The 16420-nt window shown below is 44.0% G+C and overlaps 1 protein-coding gene across 2 annotated transcripts in view; it reads left to right on the forward strand.

The window, feature by feature from the left end:
• nfkb1 (nuclear factor of kappa light polypeptide gene enhancer in B-cells 1) overlaps positions 1 to 16420 on the forward strand; it is a 46033-nt gene that overhangs the window by 6247 nt on the left and 23366 nt on the right. For both annotated transcript variants that reach the window (XM_080746252.1, XM_080746253.1), the window contains exons 4-9: positions 261 to 301; positions 2625 to 2723; positions 9941 to 10092; positions 12290 to 12453; positions 12963 to 13121; positions 16274 to 16378. In XM_080746252.1, the coding sequence (XP_080602378.1) occupies positions 261 to 301; positions 2625 to 2723; positions 9941 to 10092; positions 12290 to 12453; positions 12963 to 13121; positions 16274 to 16378 (720 nt within the window). The remainder of the gene's footprint in view (positions 1 to 260; positions 302 to 2624; positions 2724 to 9940; positions 10093 to 12289; positions 12454 to 12962; positions 13122 to 16273; positions 16379 to 16420) is intronic.

The raw sequence follows: 16420 nt of genomic DNA on the forward strand, positions 1-16420 counted from the left end.
TTAGGGCCTTTGAGGCGATACCATACATGGACTCCATAGTCATAGAGGGGCTGAACAGTACAGTACATTGGTATACACAAGTATATCAATGTGCAGGCTTTCCTGGTCTAAATGGGTTAACAAACTAAGCTGCTTCTAGTCTTCAAACTACATTTAAGGAGTGCTCATATTTCTCAGAAAATTCAAATGTCACTGTTATTTCAAAGAACCTGGAATTGTTTACAATGAGTATTTTGTTTTGTTTTTCTCTTTAAATGCAGCTGATGGCCCGTATCTACAGATCGTGGAACAGCCTAAACAGGTAAACCTCACCTGGACAAATGATGGTACTCATGGGAGTGTGTTCCAGCACTCGGTTCCTTAATGCCCTCACAGCCAGGTACCCTAAGGGCAGAACTTAACGACTCAATGAGACATCGTTAAAAAACAAGAAAAAAAAAGAAAAACATCTTGTTCAGACCTGTTGGATTTTCCTGCAACTATTGCATAACATGCACTGATACATACAGTAAACCCACCCACTTCTGTTGAAGTAAATTATGAAAATAAAATAAAAAATGCTTAGCTATCAAATATCAATCAATTTAAATATTTATGTAACTAATCGCTATTAATTGCATTAGCCATACATTAAGACATCTCCTAGTGAGACTTCCGCATTGTGACTATGACGACGCCAGGAGAGTCTTCTGACATTGTAATACAGTCACACCAGTTTGCGACTAAGGAGGAAGCCTTGTTTAATTGCGACTGTCAGGTTGCTGTTACTATCAAAACCTCCACCGGCTGTCAGTCAGTCCGTCTGTCAGTCAGTCTGTCCGTCACGTCACACTTTTGCCCTACTCATATCTCCGCCACCGTTTCCCCTATCCATACCAAACTTTGCACACACACTCCTTGGCTGCCAAACCACAACCTATACCCCTCCTTTCTCTCATGCCCCTCTTCTAGCGCCACCATGAGGCCGATTCTTGCAAAACACATTTTTGGACTACAGATTAATCACACTTCACAGATGTGTGATTTTGCCCTAAAATCACACAAAGTGATACACAGTATCTCTAAAGTCATGTCATCAACATGGATCTGTCCCATTTCCCATATTCCCTCCTGATTGGCTACCATTATCTTCTAAAGTTTGTGTATGTGACCTGACAGTCGCTTATCTCCCGATTAGGGAGTCTTACTTGTGTATTAGTCCGTATTTTTCAATAAAAATAGTTTTGAACAAGTATCACTGCTTTTCCTCGTTTGCCACAATGTTGGTTGCAACAGCGCCTTTTGATGGCTGGGAAGCATTATTGAGCATTCTTCCGTCTACACATACGTCATGCACTTGTATGAGCGAATAGGGGAAGGGATCAACGTCGCGTGATAAGTACGGCCATGTTTAACCAAACCAGTGACACTCCGACACACAATTGGTAAAAAACTATTTTTATTGAAAAACAAGGCTTCCTGCTTTGTCGCAAACAGTTGGCAGAACCACTCCGGTGTCCTATATTTCGCATTTGTGCATGTGTAGAGCCACTACGACAGTTTTGCCGACCATCCAGCGTGACTGTATGACAATGTCGGTATGACTCTCCTGGCGTCGTCATAGTCACAATGCGGAAGTCTCGCTAGGAGATGTAAGGATATAATTGCATGTAAAAACTGACTGACTTTTATTCAATATGCTCATTCTGTTGACTGTTGATATAAAACAATGAAAAGACCATTTGACCATCGAGCAAAGTGCTGGATATCAAATACGCGTCAATGGCGGCCAATGTGTTAATAAATATAGTATAATGTAAAGAATATATATGTCACTGTTTGTTAGAGAAACAGTACGGTCGAGAAACGAAGCACTCGTGGTGCCGCACGGGGCGGAACAAGCGGTCGCCACAACAACGTCCTCCAGGCGGAGCCGCTCGATTGTCCACGACATTGCAAGCGGCGCGAAGGCCAGCGGACCTTGGTCCTGCTCTTCGCCCCCGAGCGCCGCAGGCGCGAGTGGCCGCGAAGAGCGGGCCAGGCCGGCCGCGCGAGTTACGAAGCCGTGGTGAATGCAATCGTTATATTTATGCCCAGGCCGTAAGGCCTGGGCAAGCCCACGATAAACGCCCTGTCCAAGTGACTACAATGGAGCTAATGGCTAAGCTAGGCTAGGCTAGGCTAGGCTAGTAAATAAAGAAAGAGAGTCGCAAACGAGTGACGTCAGCGTCTTCACTAGTGAATGGCAGAGCAGTGGCTGTCGTCGCCATCTGGTGGTGATTAGTGTGTGGTGAACGACAAAACAAGCGCTCTTACAATGAACGTCCTGAGTTACCCAAACATACTGTAACATATATAATGACAAATTTACAACGAATCAAGTCATGATTCACCAGGATCATCCTATCCTTGTGTGAACTGAAACCTGTTTAACCCAGCACCAACCAGTCGATGGGCATTGGCTTGCTTCCCGGCTTAAACTAATTAAAATAAATATTTTTATATTCTTTATGGGAGAAATTGATGGGCTTTCGATCTGTGGAACCACAAAATGGCCGCCACTGCTATGCCCTATAGGGCTTACGTATTGAAGCTCAATTTGTATGAATTAAGCCTTACTTTCTGTCTGTCTGTCCCTCTGTCAGCGAGGGTTCCGGTTCCGTTATGGCTGCGAGGGTCCGTCTCACGGTGGCTTGCCCGGAGCCAGCAGTGAGAAGAACAGGAAGATGTATCCCACAGTCAAGGTAATGTTTTAACACTGTTGCTCGGCTCTAACAAGGCTTCGGTCTCCTTCAGTGGTGTTTGTTTCCGTGTCTTGTTCTTTGCTAAAACATGAACTGTGAGGTGTTCGAGCGATCGAGTGATCTCAGTTGCTCAGTGTTAATTCACTATAGGTCCATGTTCCCATGCTTGAGTGAGTGAATGAGTTCAAATCCCACCGTGGTTTTACTTTTGTCAGCAATGCGGTGAGGTTTGAATGGACCAAGCTTACCAACCTGCAGTACCATGTTGAACCGAACGTGATTGATGTGTTGAATGTGGCACCTTGTAAATTTGGATGAATTTAGATTGCAAGCAGAGTGTACATGCGTAGTGACCCCGACTAGATGCATCTTAATGTTTCAATGATTTGTTGGTCTAAAGTTGGCGGCTGTGGCTCAGGAGGTATAGTAGGTCGTCCAATGATCCGTGGGTCGGCGGTTCGAATCCGGCTCCTCCTGTCCACATGTCGAAGTGTCCTTGTGCAAGACACTGAACCTCACATTGCCTCCAATGAGTCGGTAGGTGTTAGCACTTGGAAAACTGCTATAAAAATCAGTGGCTCTCACTTCGGTTTCATACCAGGCCCCACATTTAATCAGGCACCCTTTTATTCCTTTACTAAACGTCCTCTTTATCAGTAGTTCTGTCAGTACTAACTAGAGCTGGGATACCCGACCAAGCCCGACGGGCTCGGGCTCGGGCCGGACGCATTTTCATAATTAATTGTCGGACGTCGATTCGGGTCGGACATAATCGTTGATATAGCCTCTGCCTACCTTTGACATACATGCATCATGCACTCTCTCTGATGATGCACGCAGCATACAACTCCACACTCTGTGCTGCTCGCGCTAAACACTGCTGCAGCAACGGAGACATAACTGTGCATGGAGAAAAGTCCCACGCTGAGGGTAAACGCGTTGTTGTGGTTTGATTGGGAGTGGCGTGCTGCTGAATGGAACTCCTAGACCTAGCTTGTGTTTCCAGTACTGTCCCTTGCATTGGATGTTTATTTTTCGGCGTTGTTGTGTGCAGTCACAGTGTACTGTGCCAGCCTCGTCCGTCCGTCCGTTCAACACACTGCACATCACTCAAGTAAATCCTGGCTTTTTTATACTTCTTCATCGTGGCGGGTTCCTTACAAAAGTGGCTGATCTACAAGCTCACAACGCCTCGCATCCGTGACGCGTTGTGAGCTTGTAGATCTGCTATTTTCCAGGCGCAGAAACTTGCAGAATGAATGAGTGCGAAGCGAGTCACTGTCAGACGTCCAGCGCAGCGCAGCGCAGCGGACGTTATTATTTGTATTATTTAATAATCAACGTAGCCTACTATTGAAACACTTTCACAAGCCACAGTGTGGCTTAATATTCACATTAAGGGTAACAAGCAGGCACGCTGCATGCACTGCACAGTGCACACTAGAACAAGTTTACTGCTAGTGAGTGTAAATCAGTGGCTTCCTCAAAGAAAAAGAAACAAGGCGAAAAAGAGTTGGAAACATAAGGTTCGGGCCTCGGTGCGGGTCGGACGCATTTCATGATTAATGGTCGGACGTCGATTCGGGTCGTACAAACACGGGTTCCTAGCGGACAGAAAAAATGGGCCCGATCCCAGCTCTAGTACTAACCCACTTTTGAGTCATTAGTTGCCCCCCCCCCCCCCCCCCCCCAGTTAAAAACGCTTTTCTATATGAAAGAAAGGCAGACTAGGGTAGACGATTAGATTCAGATTCTTAACATTGGCATGCTGTTAATTTGATAGGTTACATGTTTTGGAATGAAGTTAAACATTCCGCATGTTTCAACGCAGCCAGCATAAGCAGGAATTTCCCTCGATGCTATGGAATCTCCTAGGAACGCTCATCTTTGTTGGTGTTCAGTTACCGTGACATTTCACATTACTGCGAGTTGCGATGAAAGTTTTGCCTGGATTGCTGAAACAGCATTGTGTGTGTGTGTGTGTGTGTGTGTGTGTGTGTGTGTGTGTGTGTGTGTGTGTGTGTGTGTGTGTGTGTGTGTGTGTGTGTGTGTGTGTGTGTGTGTGTGTGTGTGTGTGTGTGTGTGTGTAATCTGTGTGTTTTACACAGGAAGTCTGCAAATAGAACTGGCAAGTCTCGCTGTCTGTCCTCCATTCTCCCTCTCAAACACACACACACACACACACACACACACACACACACACACACACACACTCACTCCTTTCCCTTCTCTGTCCACCTTTTATTTATTTATGTTTGCTCCTCCTTTCCCTTGTCTGTCTTTCTACCTTTCTGTCTTTTTGTTTTCTCTTTCTCAGTGTCTCACAAACTTTCACATAATCCAATTCTCTTCCTCACGCTTCTCCCCACATAACCCTCTCTCACACGCACAATCATGCACTCACGTGCGCATTCACACAGACACACATGCACTCACACTCACACTGCAGTCATTCATTACAGATGTGGATGTATCCTACAGTTCATACCATGTTTAGACCAGGCTCTGGGAAAACCCCCGAGTGATGACTGAAAACTCTAGTAGGTGTGCTGGCTCTGTTCAAGATAACATGATGATAATACTGAGTCATTCTCTCCAATCTTTTATCTTCCTACACATGTCAATGTGTGGCCGCCAGGACGGACGGCCATACTATGTTTTCCCTCCTGTCCGTCTGTGTGTCTGTCTGTGAGCAGCTAATGTCCGGCACTGCTGGACCGATTGGCGTGAAATTTTGCCCGCACACTCCCAGTAGGCCAAATCGGTTGTGAACCATTTTTCGAATTTGGGCTCACTGGCCGTTATCGCTATAACTGGCCGCATCATGTTTTGGCATATAACTCTTGAACATTAGGTCATACAATAGTTTTTTTTCCCAGCTGGATACCTTGGCTCATGACACAACTCCCCATATTAGCTCCGGCCATTTGTAGCAGTCTAGGTTTTCCGCCATTGTGCCTTTTCTTCAAAACACTACTTTGTCAACTCCTAATTCATGCGTTAGCTAGTCCTAGACCGCCTTACAGTGAAACTAGAGCACAGCCTCAGCAATATCACAGAATAAAGTAGCCTGCATGAAGACAGGTATTTCATCTTCCACCCACCCAATCACACCTTCTCACCCCCACCCGAATGTGTTTTGATGTCTGTTGGGAATTTCCTTGACAATGCACCCACGTGTAATTACAAGGAATTGTTGAGTGGCATCACAAACAGGAAACAGCATTGTGTTTCAGCTCAGCCCCTGGTCCAGAGACACAGCCAGACATGATGTGTCAGGCTTATCTGACACTACAGCTCGAGGATCGAGCTTTTTAGGCCAGCGGTTTGCCTGGTCTACAATTTAGAGCTCCAGACTTAACTTTTTTTTTAACCACCGTCCCTGAACCATCTAAAAATAAACTTGTATAACCTAACCATTACCATCCCAAAGTGAATGTAATCGTCCTAAAAAATATAATTTGTATTGATTAATTATTTAATTATTTAACTCATTCTGTGCCTATCCCGAACATGTTCGGCTTTATTTCAATCCAATACCATTTTTTTTTTATTAATTGACTTACCCTGAGCTGCTTGTAGAGTCGTGGGTGGTCCTGGCTCGTCCTACGCTAGCCAGCTAGCCATTTTACATGGTCCGACGATATATTCCATTAAAAATGGTTTAAAATACATTTTTGAGCCCCCAATGTTCACCAAATGTTCAGCGCCGCTTCCGGAACGTAGTCCAGTGTGCCTATTCCGAACATGTTCGGCTTTTTTAATGAAATGAATTATTTTATCGGAGGCCTCAACGAAGCCCCGGTCTAGACGTCCATCCATGCCCGGGACTTAGACTCGGCCATCCACGGGCCGTATTCGCGCTAACGGCCGCATCGCGCCGCCCACTCCAATAATAAATCACATCTTTAGACAGGATTTTCTCCGGATTGTGTTCCCAGACCCAAAGAGAAAGTTTTTTGCGGCTGAAATAGCTTTAGATCGCGCTTCTAAATGGGTTAGCATTTTGGCTACGTGTCAGCTAGCTTCCTCCTCTCGTCCTCCATAGCATTGACTGGAGTGAAAACACAAGCCAGTTGGGGGAGGGTCAACGAAAGCTATAATGAAGGTCTATGGATACATTTCTGGCACTCTAGCGCCCCTTGTGGCCGGATGGCACTGTTTGAGTTAAAAACAAGCAATTAGTTGTTGGTCATTTAAACATTTTGTTACTAATTAGCACTAATGTCATTGGTTTTACATACAGAATAAGAGATTCTCAGAGCTCACTTGACTTTTGTGCATGCCAATGAACAAATTCAGATGAATCAGACTGCTCAGGACAACACTCCTACATGCCCTCAAATCTGATCGTACGCAAGTTTCGTGAATGAGGCCCATTGTTATTTTTTGTTTATGGTTAATTTTGGCTGACTCAGCAGATGGGGCAACAGAGAGAATTATTTGCTGATATTGGTTTACCCTAACCTGAAAGCCACATGTACAGTTTCCAGGAACCTGCTTGTAGCACTTTACTGGCTGAGCTTACCAGGAAGGGGTACCTTCCTGGTATTTACAGTGTTTTTACAGTTTTTATTTACAGTGTCACATTCATGTGTTCAAGCCAAGGTAAGAGACTGAGGAAGTGTGTATTATATATTCGTTGCAATGGCATGACATACACAACAAACACTGGATTTGTATCCCCAGAGGCTTTCAGATGATTGTCTATAGTTGAATGGTTAGAGAGGTGCAGAGGCTGTCTGGGATTTTAATCAGAAGGTCCCCCCTGCAGGCGTGCACCAGCATCTCCAGCTAGAGGGTAGCACGGGTCTTTCAGGACCCGATTAGCTGACACCCGAACCGAGAACCGAGCCGAGCCAGAGCCAGTTCAGTTCAGGGTAGGGTAGGGTCTAATTGCCACGGGTCCGTTCGGGCCATTCCAAAATGCATTTACCCGCAAGGATCTGATCGAGAGGACCCGAGGTTTAAAAAAATATACTGTGTATTGTATTTCCCCTTCCCCTATTTATTATTTGACATGGAGGTACCCCATATTGTACAATCCAATACAGTAGACACACTTACACACAAATAAATTAAACCGTAATCAGGAACTCAAAACATAAATCAATAGACTAACTCCAAGTAAGTCTTCTTTGTCATGAAGAAACATTGCTTAAAGGCTTTTAATATGGCAGTTCTGAGAAAATGTTTCGCGTCTTTTATCATTTTGTTATGTACTGTACATACATTTACATGGGTATGAGTGTATTCATACTTTACTAGGGGTGCCACGGTTCGTTTAGCCCACTGTTCGGTTCGTACCTCGGTTTTGGGGTTTCGGTACGGTTTCGGTGCGTGTTTTCCATAAAAAGTGAATGTGAAGTTTGACTTTCCAAAAATCTCTTTTCATTTTGCTTCTAAGCAAATTGAATTATGACAGTGCCTCTTAGCCTTAACTCCTCTTTAAATTATACTGTATAATTTTTTTGTTTTTTATAAATTATACAGTTGTATAAAAAATAAATAACATGTAAACAATAACAACACATTTTATTTGCCAGTCGACCATATAGTGGGACGTCACAGTGAGGAAACTTTCTGTTGCCCGTGATGTCCACCCATCAGTGGTCAGTGCGAGGCTTTGTGCTTTAGACAAATCATCCTCAATGTTTTGGCGAGTTGTTTCATAGAGGTCGGGGATTACAGTGTCAGTGAAATATGAACGGCAGGGAAGAATGTAACGTGGATCCATCATTTTCATTAGGTGAATAAAGCCTTTATCCCCAACCACGGAAAATGGCTACATGTCTTTCGCCATGAACATCCCCACTGCACGGGTTATCTTCTTGTGCTTTTGGGAGTTCATTCTGTAAGGCTCATTGAAAGCATCTGCTATGGTGGACAGTTGATTTTTTGTGGGTGTTACCTGTGCTGTCCTGCTCTGAGAGCGACACGTCTGGGTGATGACGGCTGAGATAATCGCTCATGTTCGAAGTGTTTCCATTTGCGTAACGGACGATGTGCAACAATGTTTCGGTCCACTGTTTTCTCTCCATTATCATCATACTGAACAGGGAACCCGAAATGTCCCCACACCGCTGACTTAAAAGAAGCGGGTGCTTCCATAAACTTTGGTCTCTCCTCCCTACCGCCTCTTGCCATGCAGTTTCTCGACTGTTTCGTTTTTCCGTCTCTGCGAGGACTCAACTACTCCGCTCTGCTGTGAGTGTGTGATTGTCGGCTCTTGTTACAGAGTAGGTGGGGGTGAGGGCTACGGTGATTGGACATTATTTACTCGCAGGGCAGGGTTTTGTGCAGCACTGTTAGTGAGGCTGAGTGCTATTGGTTAGTGGAGATCTAGTGCATGATGCACACCGAAAGACCGCGGTTCATAAAGGCGTATTGAACCGTGCAGTGCGTACCGTACGGTTCGGTTTTATACCGTGAACCGTAGCACCCCTAGTACAGTATATACAGTATAGCGTGCATACTAGCTCTATATTGCCTTCGTGACTGTTGGTAGGAGTCATATCTGCCAAGAGAAAGTCAATGACTAACCACCATAGAACAGGAGAACATTAACTTGAATGACAATAAAACAACATCATGTCATCTTAATCTGTCTTTTGAAATTTCTCACTCAACACTGGAGCTCAGAATGTGTCTACGAGCCACTAATTTTGGAAAGTGGCATAGAGACTGAACTGAGAGTTCAGCCAATGGTCCACTTCTCTAACGCAGAATACATTTCTTCTAAAACATAAAACAGTTTGTAAAGGTTTTCACCACATTCACAGCATGAGTGACTATCTTATTAAGTGGGAACATTTGCTGTGGTCATGCTTCCTCCTAATGAAATTAAAATAAGGGTAATAATAATAATAATAATAATAATAATGGCCTCACTGTAACTGCAGAAACCTGGGTTATAACCCATTCGAGTCTGGGACCACATAACAAGTAATTTGCATGTGACAATTTCCCAAACCCTAAATGTGTTGAATCCCTGGCATTTCCGTTGGCAAACTGTAAACTGTTATCCATGGGCCAAAACTGAAATTCATGCCCATTGGTGCCAGTGGCATACTGATGAAACTATTCTGTCCTGTGCCTTTCACTGTTTGTTGGAGAACACTCTTTTCTCAAATTGAGGATTAACTGAACAAAAGAGTCCTTAATTTGTTGAGTTAAAAATAAATAAATCTTAACATGAAATGTGTTGTGTGTTCCAGATCTCTAACTACCAGGGAATGGCGCGAGTGGTGGTTCAGCTGGTAACGGCCAGCTCAACGCTTACCCACCTCCATGCCCACAGCCTGGTGGGTAAACAATGTGACAAGGGTATCTGCATCACCGACCTACAGGCCAAAGACTCCACTATGAGGTGGGTGACGCACGCACGCACGCACGCACGCACGCACGCACGCACGCACGCACGCACGCACGCACGCACGCACGCACGCACACACACACACACACACACACACACACACACACACACACACACACACACACACACACACACACACACACACACATACATATTCACACTCACACATTCTTGGCAGTGCATCAGATGCATAGAGTCACTTTACTTTACTGGCTCTCTTCCAGATACTAATATTTCACTCAGGGTGAATTTGAACACTGCTTGGTCTGTGTTCTAAGCCACCAAATGGTAATTGTTTAAACTTTAAGTGTTTATTTGGCCTGTTTTATCCTCTCCTTAGAGGCGTCTTTTCTGTCCCTATAAATTACCATGAAATCTATTAACAACAAAAAGTGAAAAGCAGGATTTGTTTTCATGTTTTACTAAAATAATATCATATTGCAGTACCATTGTAAAGACTTTAAGATGGTCCTTCATATTGGGACGATGATATGATTTGTTTTCAAAGTTGTAGGCTTAGATTTGTCTGTGGCCGTTTTCTCTCCTGGTCTAGCCACTATACATTGACACTAGGCGGAGATCAAGTCGTCCACCAGCTCTTTCCTTGTCGAATAGACAAAATACAACCAGATTAATCTAGGTTGAGCTATGTGGCCTAATCAATCTCACCTGTTAGATTGGTAGCCGGAAGAGTGGGGACATAACATTGTGGGCAACTCAATTGGTTATTTTATCCAAAATATAAAAATGAAAATAATTTGGAAAATGCCTGGACACAATGTAAAGTATACATGAGGAAACCGATGGATTTAGCAGTCCAAGTAGGGAATGAGACTTTACCCCAGGTGAAGGAGTTTAAGTATCCCGGGGTCTTGTTCACGAATGAGAGAAAGGGGAAGACAGAGAAGGAGATCAGCCAGAGAATAAGAGCAGCAGGAGCGGTTTTGCAGTCGCCGAATCGCACTGTTCGCAAGAAAAAAAGAGTTGAGCTGAAAGGCAAAGCTCTCTGTCTACCGAGCAATCTTCATTCCTACTCTTACCTATGGTCATGAAGTGTGGGTCATGACCGAAAGTATAAGGTCGTGGGCACAATCGGCCGAAATGAGTTCGAACGGGTGGCTGGCCCTTAGAGATAGGGTGAGAAGTTCAGTCACTTTAGTAGAACCACTGCTCCTACACTTGGAAAGGAGTCAGCTTAGATGGTTTGGTCATGGATGCCTCCCACATTTCTTCAAAACATGTGACTAGCTAGTCATTATTGGCATAAACAAGAAGTTGAAGGGTACATAACTACATTTAGTCCTGGTAACGATGCACTGTGCATGTTCAAATCATGTATACTTGACACTAGACCTTACCCGTTCGACGATATGTGCTCCAAAATATGTGCAGAGTGTGGGTTGTGGGGAAAGTTACTGTAACTGGTGCGTGCGTGAGAATATGTGGGAGCATCATAATGTAAGGAGCAGCTCATGGAGGAGTGTATATTTACGATGGATACAAATAATTTTACATTTTTTTTCATACCCGTTGGAAGATGAGACACACATCAAACGCACCTGGTGAAAGCGTGAGAGAGAGAGAGAGAGAGAGAGAGAGAGAGAGAGAATGCACATTCCTAACTGTGAGAGAGGGAGCTGTGTGTGTGTGTGTGTGTGTGGGGCTACAGATCCCATGGCCTGGAGGAACGGACCGTAACCCTGGCAACAGACAGTAGAAAACGCTAATAAACAGCTTTAATTTGGGAGAAATGAAATTCGGGCTCCGTCACCGTTGGTATAATGCTAATGGCCAATACCATGTGAACTTTGGGATCAGTTGCTGAAGCGAGTGAATAGATAAACGTAGATAAGCGTGAGCGTTAGAACGTTAGAGCGTTAGAGCGTGAGTTTGCTCCTTTATTAGTAGGATGATTACTTCAGACCATTTACCAAATTCTTCATTTACTGTATATCTTCTTTTACATTTAGGTTCCCACAATGTTTAGTTTCCCACACTTCCTTTATCCGTCAGATCCACTTCAGTCATGAAGAGAAGACCTAGTTGCCTTATTTTCGAACTCACCTGGTTAATTAAGCTTTAATAATGCATTTTCCATGCGTTAAAAGGTATGGTCAATTCTTGAGTGTGTCGCCAGAGCTCACTATAGTCTGCAAAGGCAATAAAACTGCACATATCTGTTCTATCCCAGCTTTCCCAACCTGGGAATCCTCCATGTGACCAAGAAGAATGTGAGTAAGACCCTGGAGGAGAGGATGACTGAAGCCTACAGGATGGGCTACAACTGTGGCGTCTCCATCCACCCGGAGATAGACAACATGCTGGGAGAAGTCCGGGCTCCCAGGGAGCTCACTGGTCAGTGGAGAGTGTGCGCGTGTGTGTGTTTCTGTGTGTTTGTGAGAGACGTGGGATATACAGCAGGGGTCTTAAATGTTTTCAGGCCAAGGTTTTCAGGCCTTAGTTGAGAAAGAGATGAAGCAGGGACCCCCACAACCTTTTCATAGATTCCATATAGTTGCATTGTTTGACAGCACAATCATCAGTGTATTTTGGATTCATGTCAATTTGTGTTTTCAGATATTTAACCACTTGAGCCGTCATTACCTAATAATCTTGACCTTTTACTCTGTACTTAGGCTGCTCCTTTTCTCCCCTACACCAAACCTCTTGGCCGATCTACTATTTTTGGCTATAGTTCTCAGAATATGGACACTAGGGTTCAAGTTGTTACACCCTGAGGACACCCTGTTGTAACTCTGAGGACCCCCTAGTGGTCCCGGACCCGCTGTTGAAGACCACTGCTATACAGTACATGTATATATGTGCATGCGTTGACCTGACTGTCTGTCTGTATTTCTGCCCAGAGCACCAGAGGAGCCTGATCAGCAGTGCTGCAGCCCACCAGTCTAAAGACATGGACCTGAGCGTTGTGCGCCTTATGTTCACTGCCTTCCTGCCAGACAGCGATGGGGGCTTCTCTCGCAGACTGGACCCTGTGGTCTCAGAGCCTATCTATGACAGCAGTGAGTTCTGTATCATTATCTCCACCAGCCTGTCTGTGAGTCTGTCTGTCTGTCTGTGAGTCCATGCGCAGCTGATCTCGGACGCCACTGGGCCGATTGATTGTTGTGAAGCGAGACGCCTCACGTTTTGGCCTAATAACTCATGAACCGAAGGTCGTACAGTAAATATTTTGTGATTGTTGTCCAAAAAGAAATCGGTACTACTGTCACATTCTGATCAAGATGTAGCAATCAGATTTTTCATAATCTGTTGTGATTGGCTCCCAGTGATTTCATTTGCACTCACAGAGCGCTTCACAAATGCTACAAATTGTTGCAGACAAATGATTATTATTATTTTTCACCAAATTAGGTATAAATGCTCTCGTTTGTCATGTGACTATGACCGTCAAACAGGCCTGGACTGCAAGGCCAGTGGGGGCCCCAGCGGGGACAATTTCTTACCAAAACTGCATATCGTTAACGTCCAATCCAATCATCCCCAAATTGGAATCCCATGTTGAGGCCTCTATAGAGCGCACCTCCAAAAGTACTTTCACTTCTGCCAATACAGGGTGCCACAAACTAAAAATGTTGCATTGTCTGTTGTACAAACTCTATTTCCCCTCGCTGCAACCCACGACTGACAAAGCTCTAGGTTGGCAACCCGGCATGGCGTGGATCTGCCCTCTGAGGAGCGCACTTTTCTAGTCTGTTTCTGTGTTTGCATCATGATTACCCCAATAGTCCACTTTTCTGCTCCCCTTTGGAAAAAAATATATATTATTTTCTCTGCTGCTAATGATGTATCGTGAATCTATAAGGTGAAATTATTTGAATGGTTTACTTTATGCTTTTACGTTACTTTATATAACAATACCACTATGCAAAGAGAAGTCAAATCCAAGACAATTGTGGTGGTAAGCCTTTATTAGATTAAGGCTGGCACCAATGAGTTTTCCTTCCTCAGGATGATGACATATTGTATCACCCTGTGCGCTACTGCGCACATTATTGCACAACTTACAGTATCACGTAGTTAAATAATAATTAATCTAAAGCCACATCAGGCTGGCCTGGTTTCATTTCCCTAGCACTGTGAGTGTCTAGCATGCGACTCCACACAGCTTCCTCTCGGTGGCAGGCAGACACAGAGCCTCCACTTTCAGTTGGGGCCACACCCTTCTCTGCTGCAATGCCGTGGTGTGGAAAAGCTCACCTTTTACTGATTTCACTGAAATACACTTCAGAAAATGTATTTGTCTTAAAATGCATTCACATAGTTTCTTAGTATGTACACAAACAAAAATGCATTGCTGATTAGCAAAAATCCTAATCAGCAAAATGTTCCATGTAGCTTGTGTTCTTTAATCTATATTCAGTCATCCTCTCCTCCAGAGGAAAACTACCTCATTTCTCGGGATAAGACATTCTTTATTTCACTTCAAAAATGTCAGTACATTCAAGTTGATGAGATTGCGTGAAGAAGAGATCTGTTTTTTATTTTCTGTTTAAATCTTTTATTTCACTTAGAGAAAAAGAAAAATGTTTATTGCGACCGTAAGGTCGCAGTTTAGTATCAAAACCTCCACCGGCCGTCCGTCACGTCACACGTCACACCTTTGCCCTGCTCATATCTCCGCATCAGTATGACATCACACTGCTGACATCAGTATGACATCTGATGTCAGCAGTGTGATGTGTACACAAACCTTTGTGTATGTTGCTGTGGCAACAGTCTGTTGTTGCTGGTCTGTTATTGTACGTTAGCAACCACCTTAGCAACCATGGTTTTACCCTAGCAACCAACTGTTTACCCTAGCAACCAACTGTTTACCATAGCAACCATGTTTTTTTACCCTAGCAACCAACTGTTTACCATAGCAACCATTTTTGGAGCTGTGTGAAACACAGGCTCCCTATACGTAGCTTTGTGGGTCTGTCTGTCTGTGTGTCTGTCTGTGTGTGTGTGTGTCTGTATGTAGCCTGACTTCGGCACGCTACTAGTCCCACAGTTTTGCCACCACACACTCGCGCCATATGTCAAATCGACCGGCTTACTCGGGAATAGTGGGCTAGTAACTTGCTAAGAGAAAGGTTCAATAGTTTAATTGATATTAATTTATTAGTGAATTAATTTTCCCCATTGACTTATAATGGCAATCGCAAAAACTCACATTCAATTATTTGTCTCTCGCAAACCATAGGGGCTAGAGTTTCAAGACTTGGAGAGGAGGTTCATAATGGTTTCAAGGATTAAATAAAAAATAATTGTGTCATTTGGCCGCATGGTGGCGCCATAACACCCCACTTTACGTTTTGGCCTGTAACTCTTGAACCGTAGGTCGGAAAATTAAAAATATTTTTTCCCTGGATTCCTTGGGTCATGACGCATCTCCCCATATAGGCCACGCCCATTTGCGCCATGATAGATTTTCCGCCATCTTGAATTTTCTCCAAAACACACTTTTTGCTCCTTTTCCTACATATTTTCTTCAAATGTCACACAAATCGGTACACACACACACACACACACACACACACACACACACACACACACACACACACACACACACAGCTCCACTTCACACGGGTGTGATTTTTTACCTTAGCAACCAACTGTTTACCATAGCAACCATGTTTTTTTTACCTTAGCAACCAACTGTTTACCATAGCAACCATGTTTTTTACCCTAGCAACCAGCTGTTTACCATAGCAAGCATGTTTTTTACCCTAGCAGTAGCAACCAACTGTTTAACATATGGAGTTATATGTTGTTCGTGTCCAAATATGGGGCTTGTGAGGTCAGACAATGCCGGTCTTATATAAAGGTCATTTGTGTACGGTGTGATGTCATACTGATGTCAGCAGTGTGTGGAGATAAGCGACCAACGGTCGCTTATCTCCCGATTAGGGAGTCTTCCTGGTTATGTTTAATACAGTGTGTACAGTATGTGTTTTGTGAGCAGCTCATTAAGTGAAATTCCTTGTCGGTGGCTAATCTATTTTGTCGCACAACTGAGTCGTATTTTCAACTAAAAATTGGTGGAGAACTTGACACTTGACTTGATTACATCAGGTTACATAATTTTGATCAGCAATACGCTCATATGTAGAAGTTTAAAATAAGCATCACTTCAACAATACAATTGTTTGTGATTCTGTCCTACCAGAAGCACCTAACGCCTCCAACCTGAAGATAGTGAGGATGGACCGAACAGCAGGCTGTGTGACTGGGGGAGAAGAGGTCTACCTGCTCTGTGACAAAGTCCAGAAAGGTAGGACAGATCAACTTCATTAATTTCTCAATAACAATCCCA

This window comes from Nannobrachium achirus, assembly GCF_963921795.1.
Source record: "Nannobrachium achirus genome assembly, chromosome: 17".
Classification (NCBI taxonomy): domain Eukaryota; kingdom Metazoa; phylum Chordata; class Actinopteri; order Myctophiformes; family Myctophidae; genus Nannobrachium; species Nannobrachium achirus.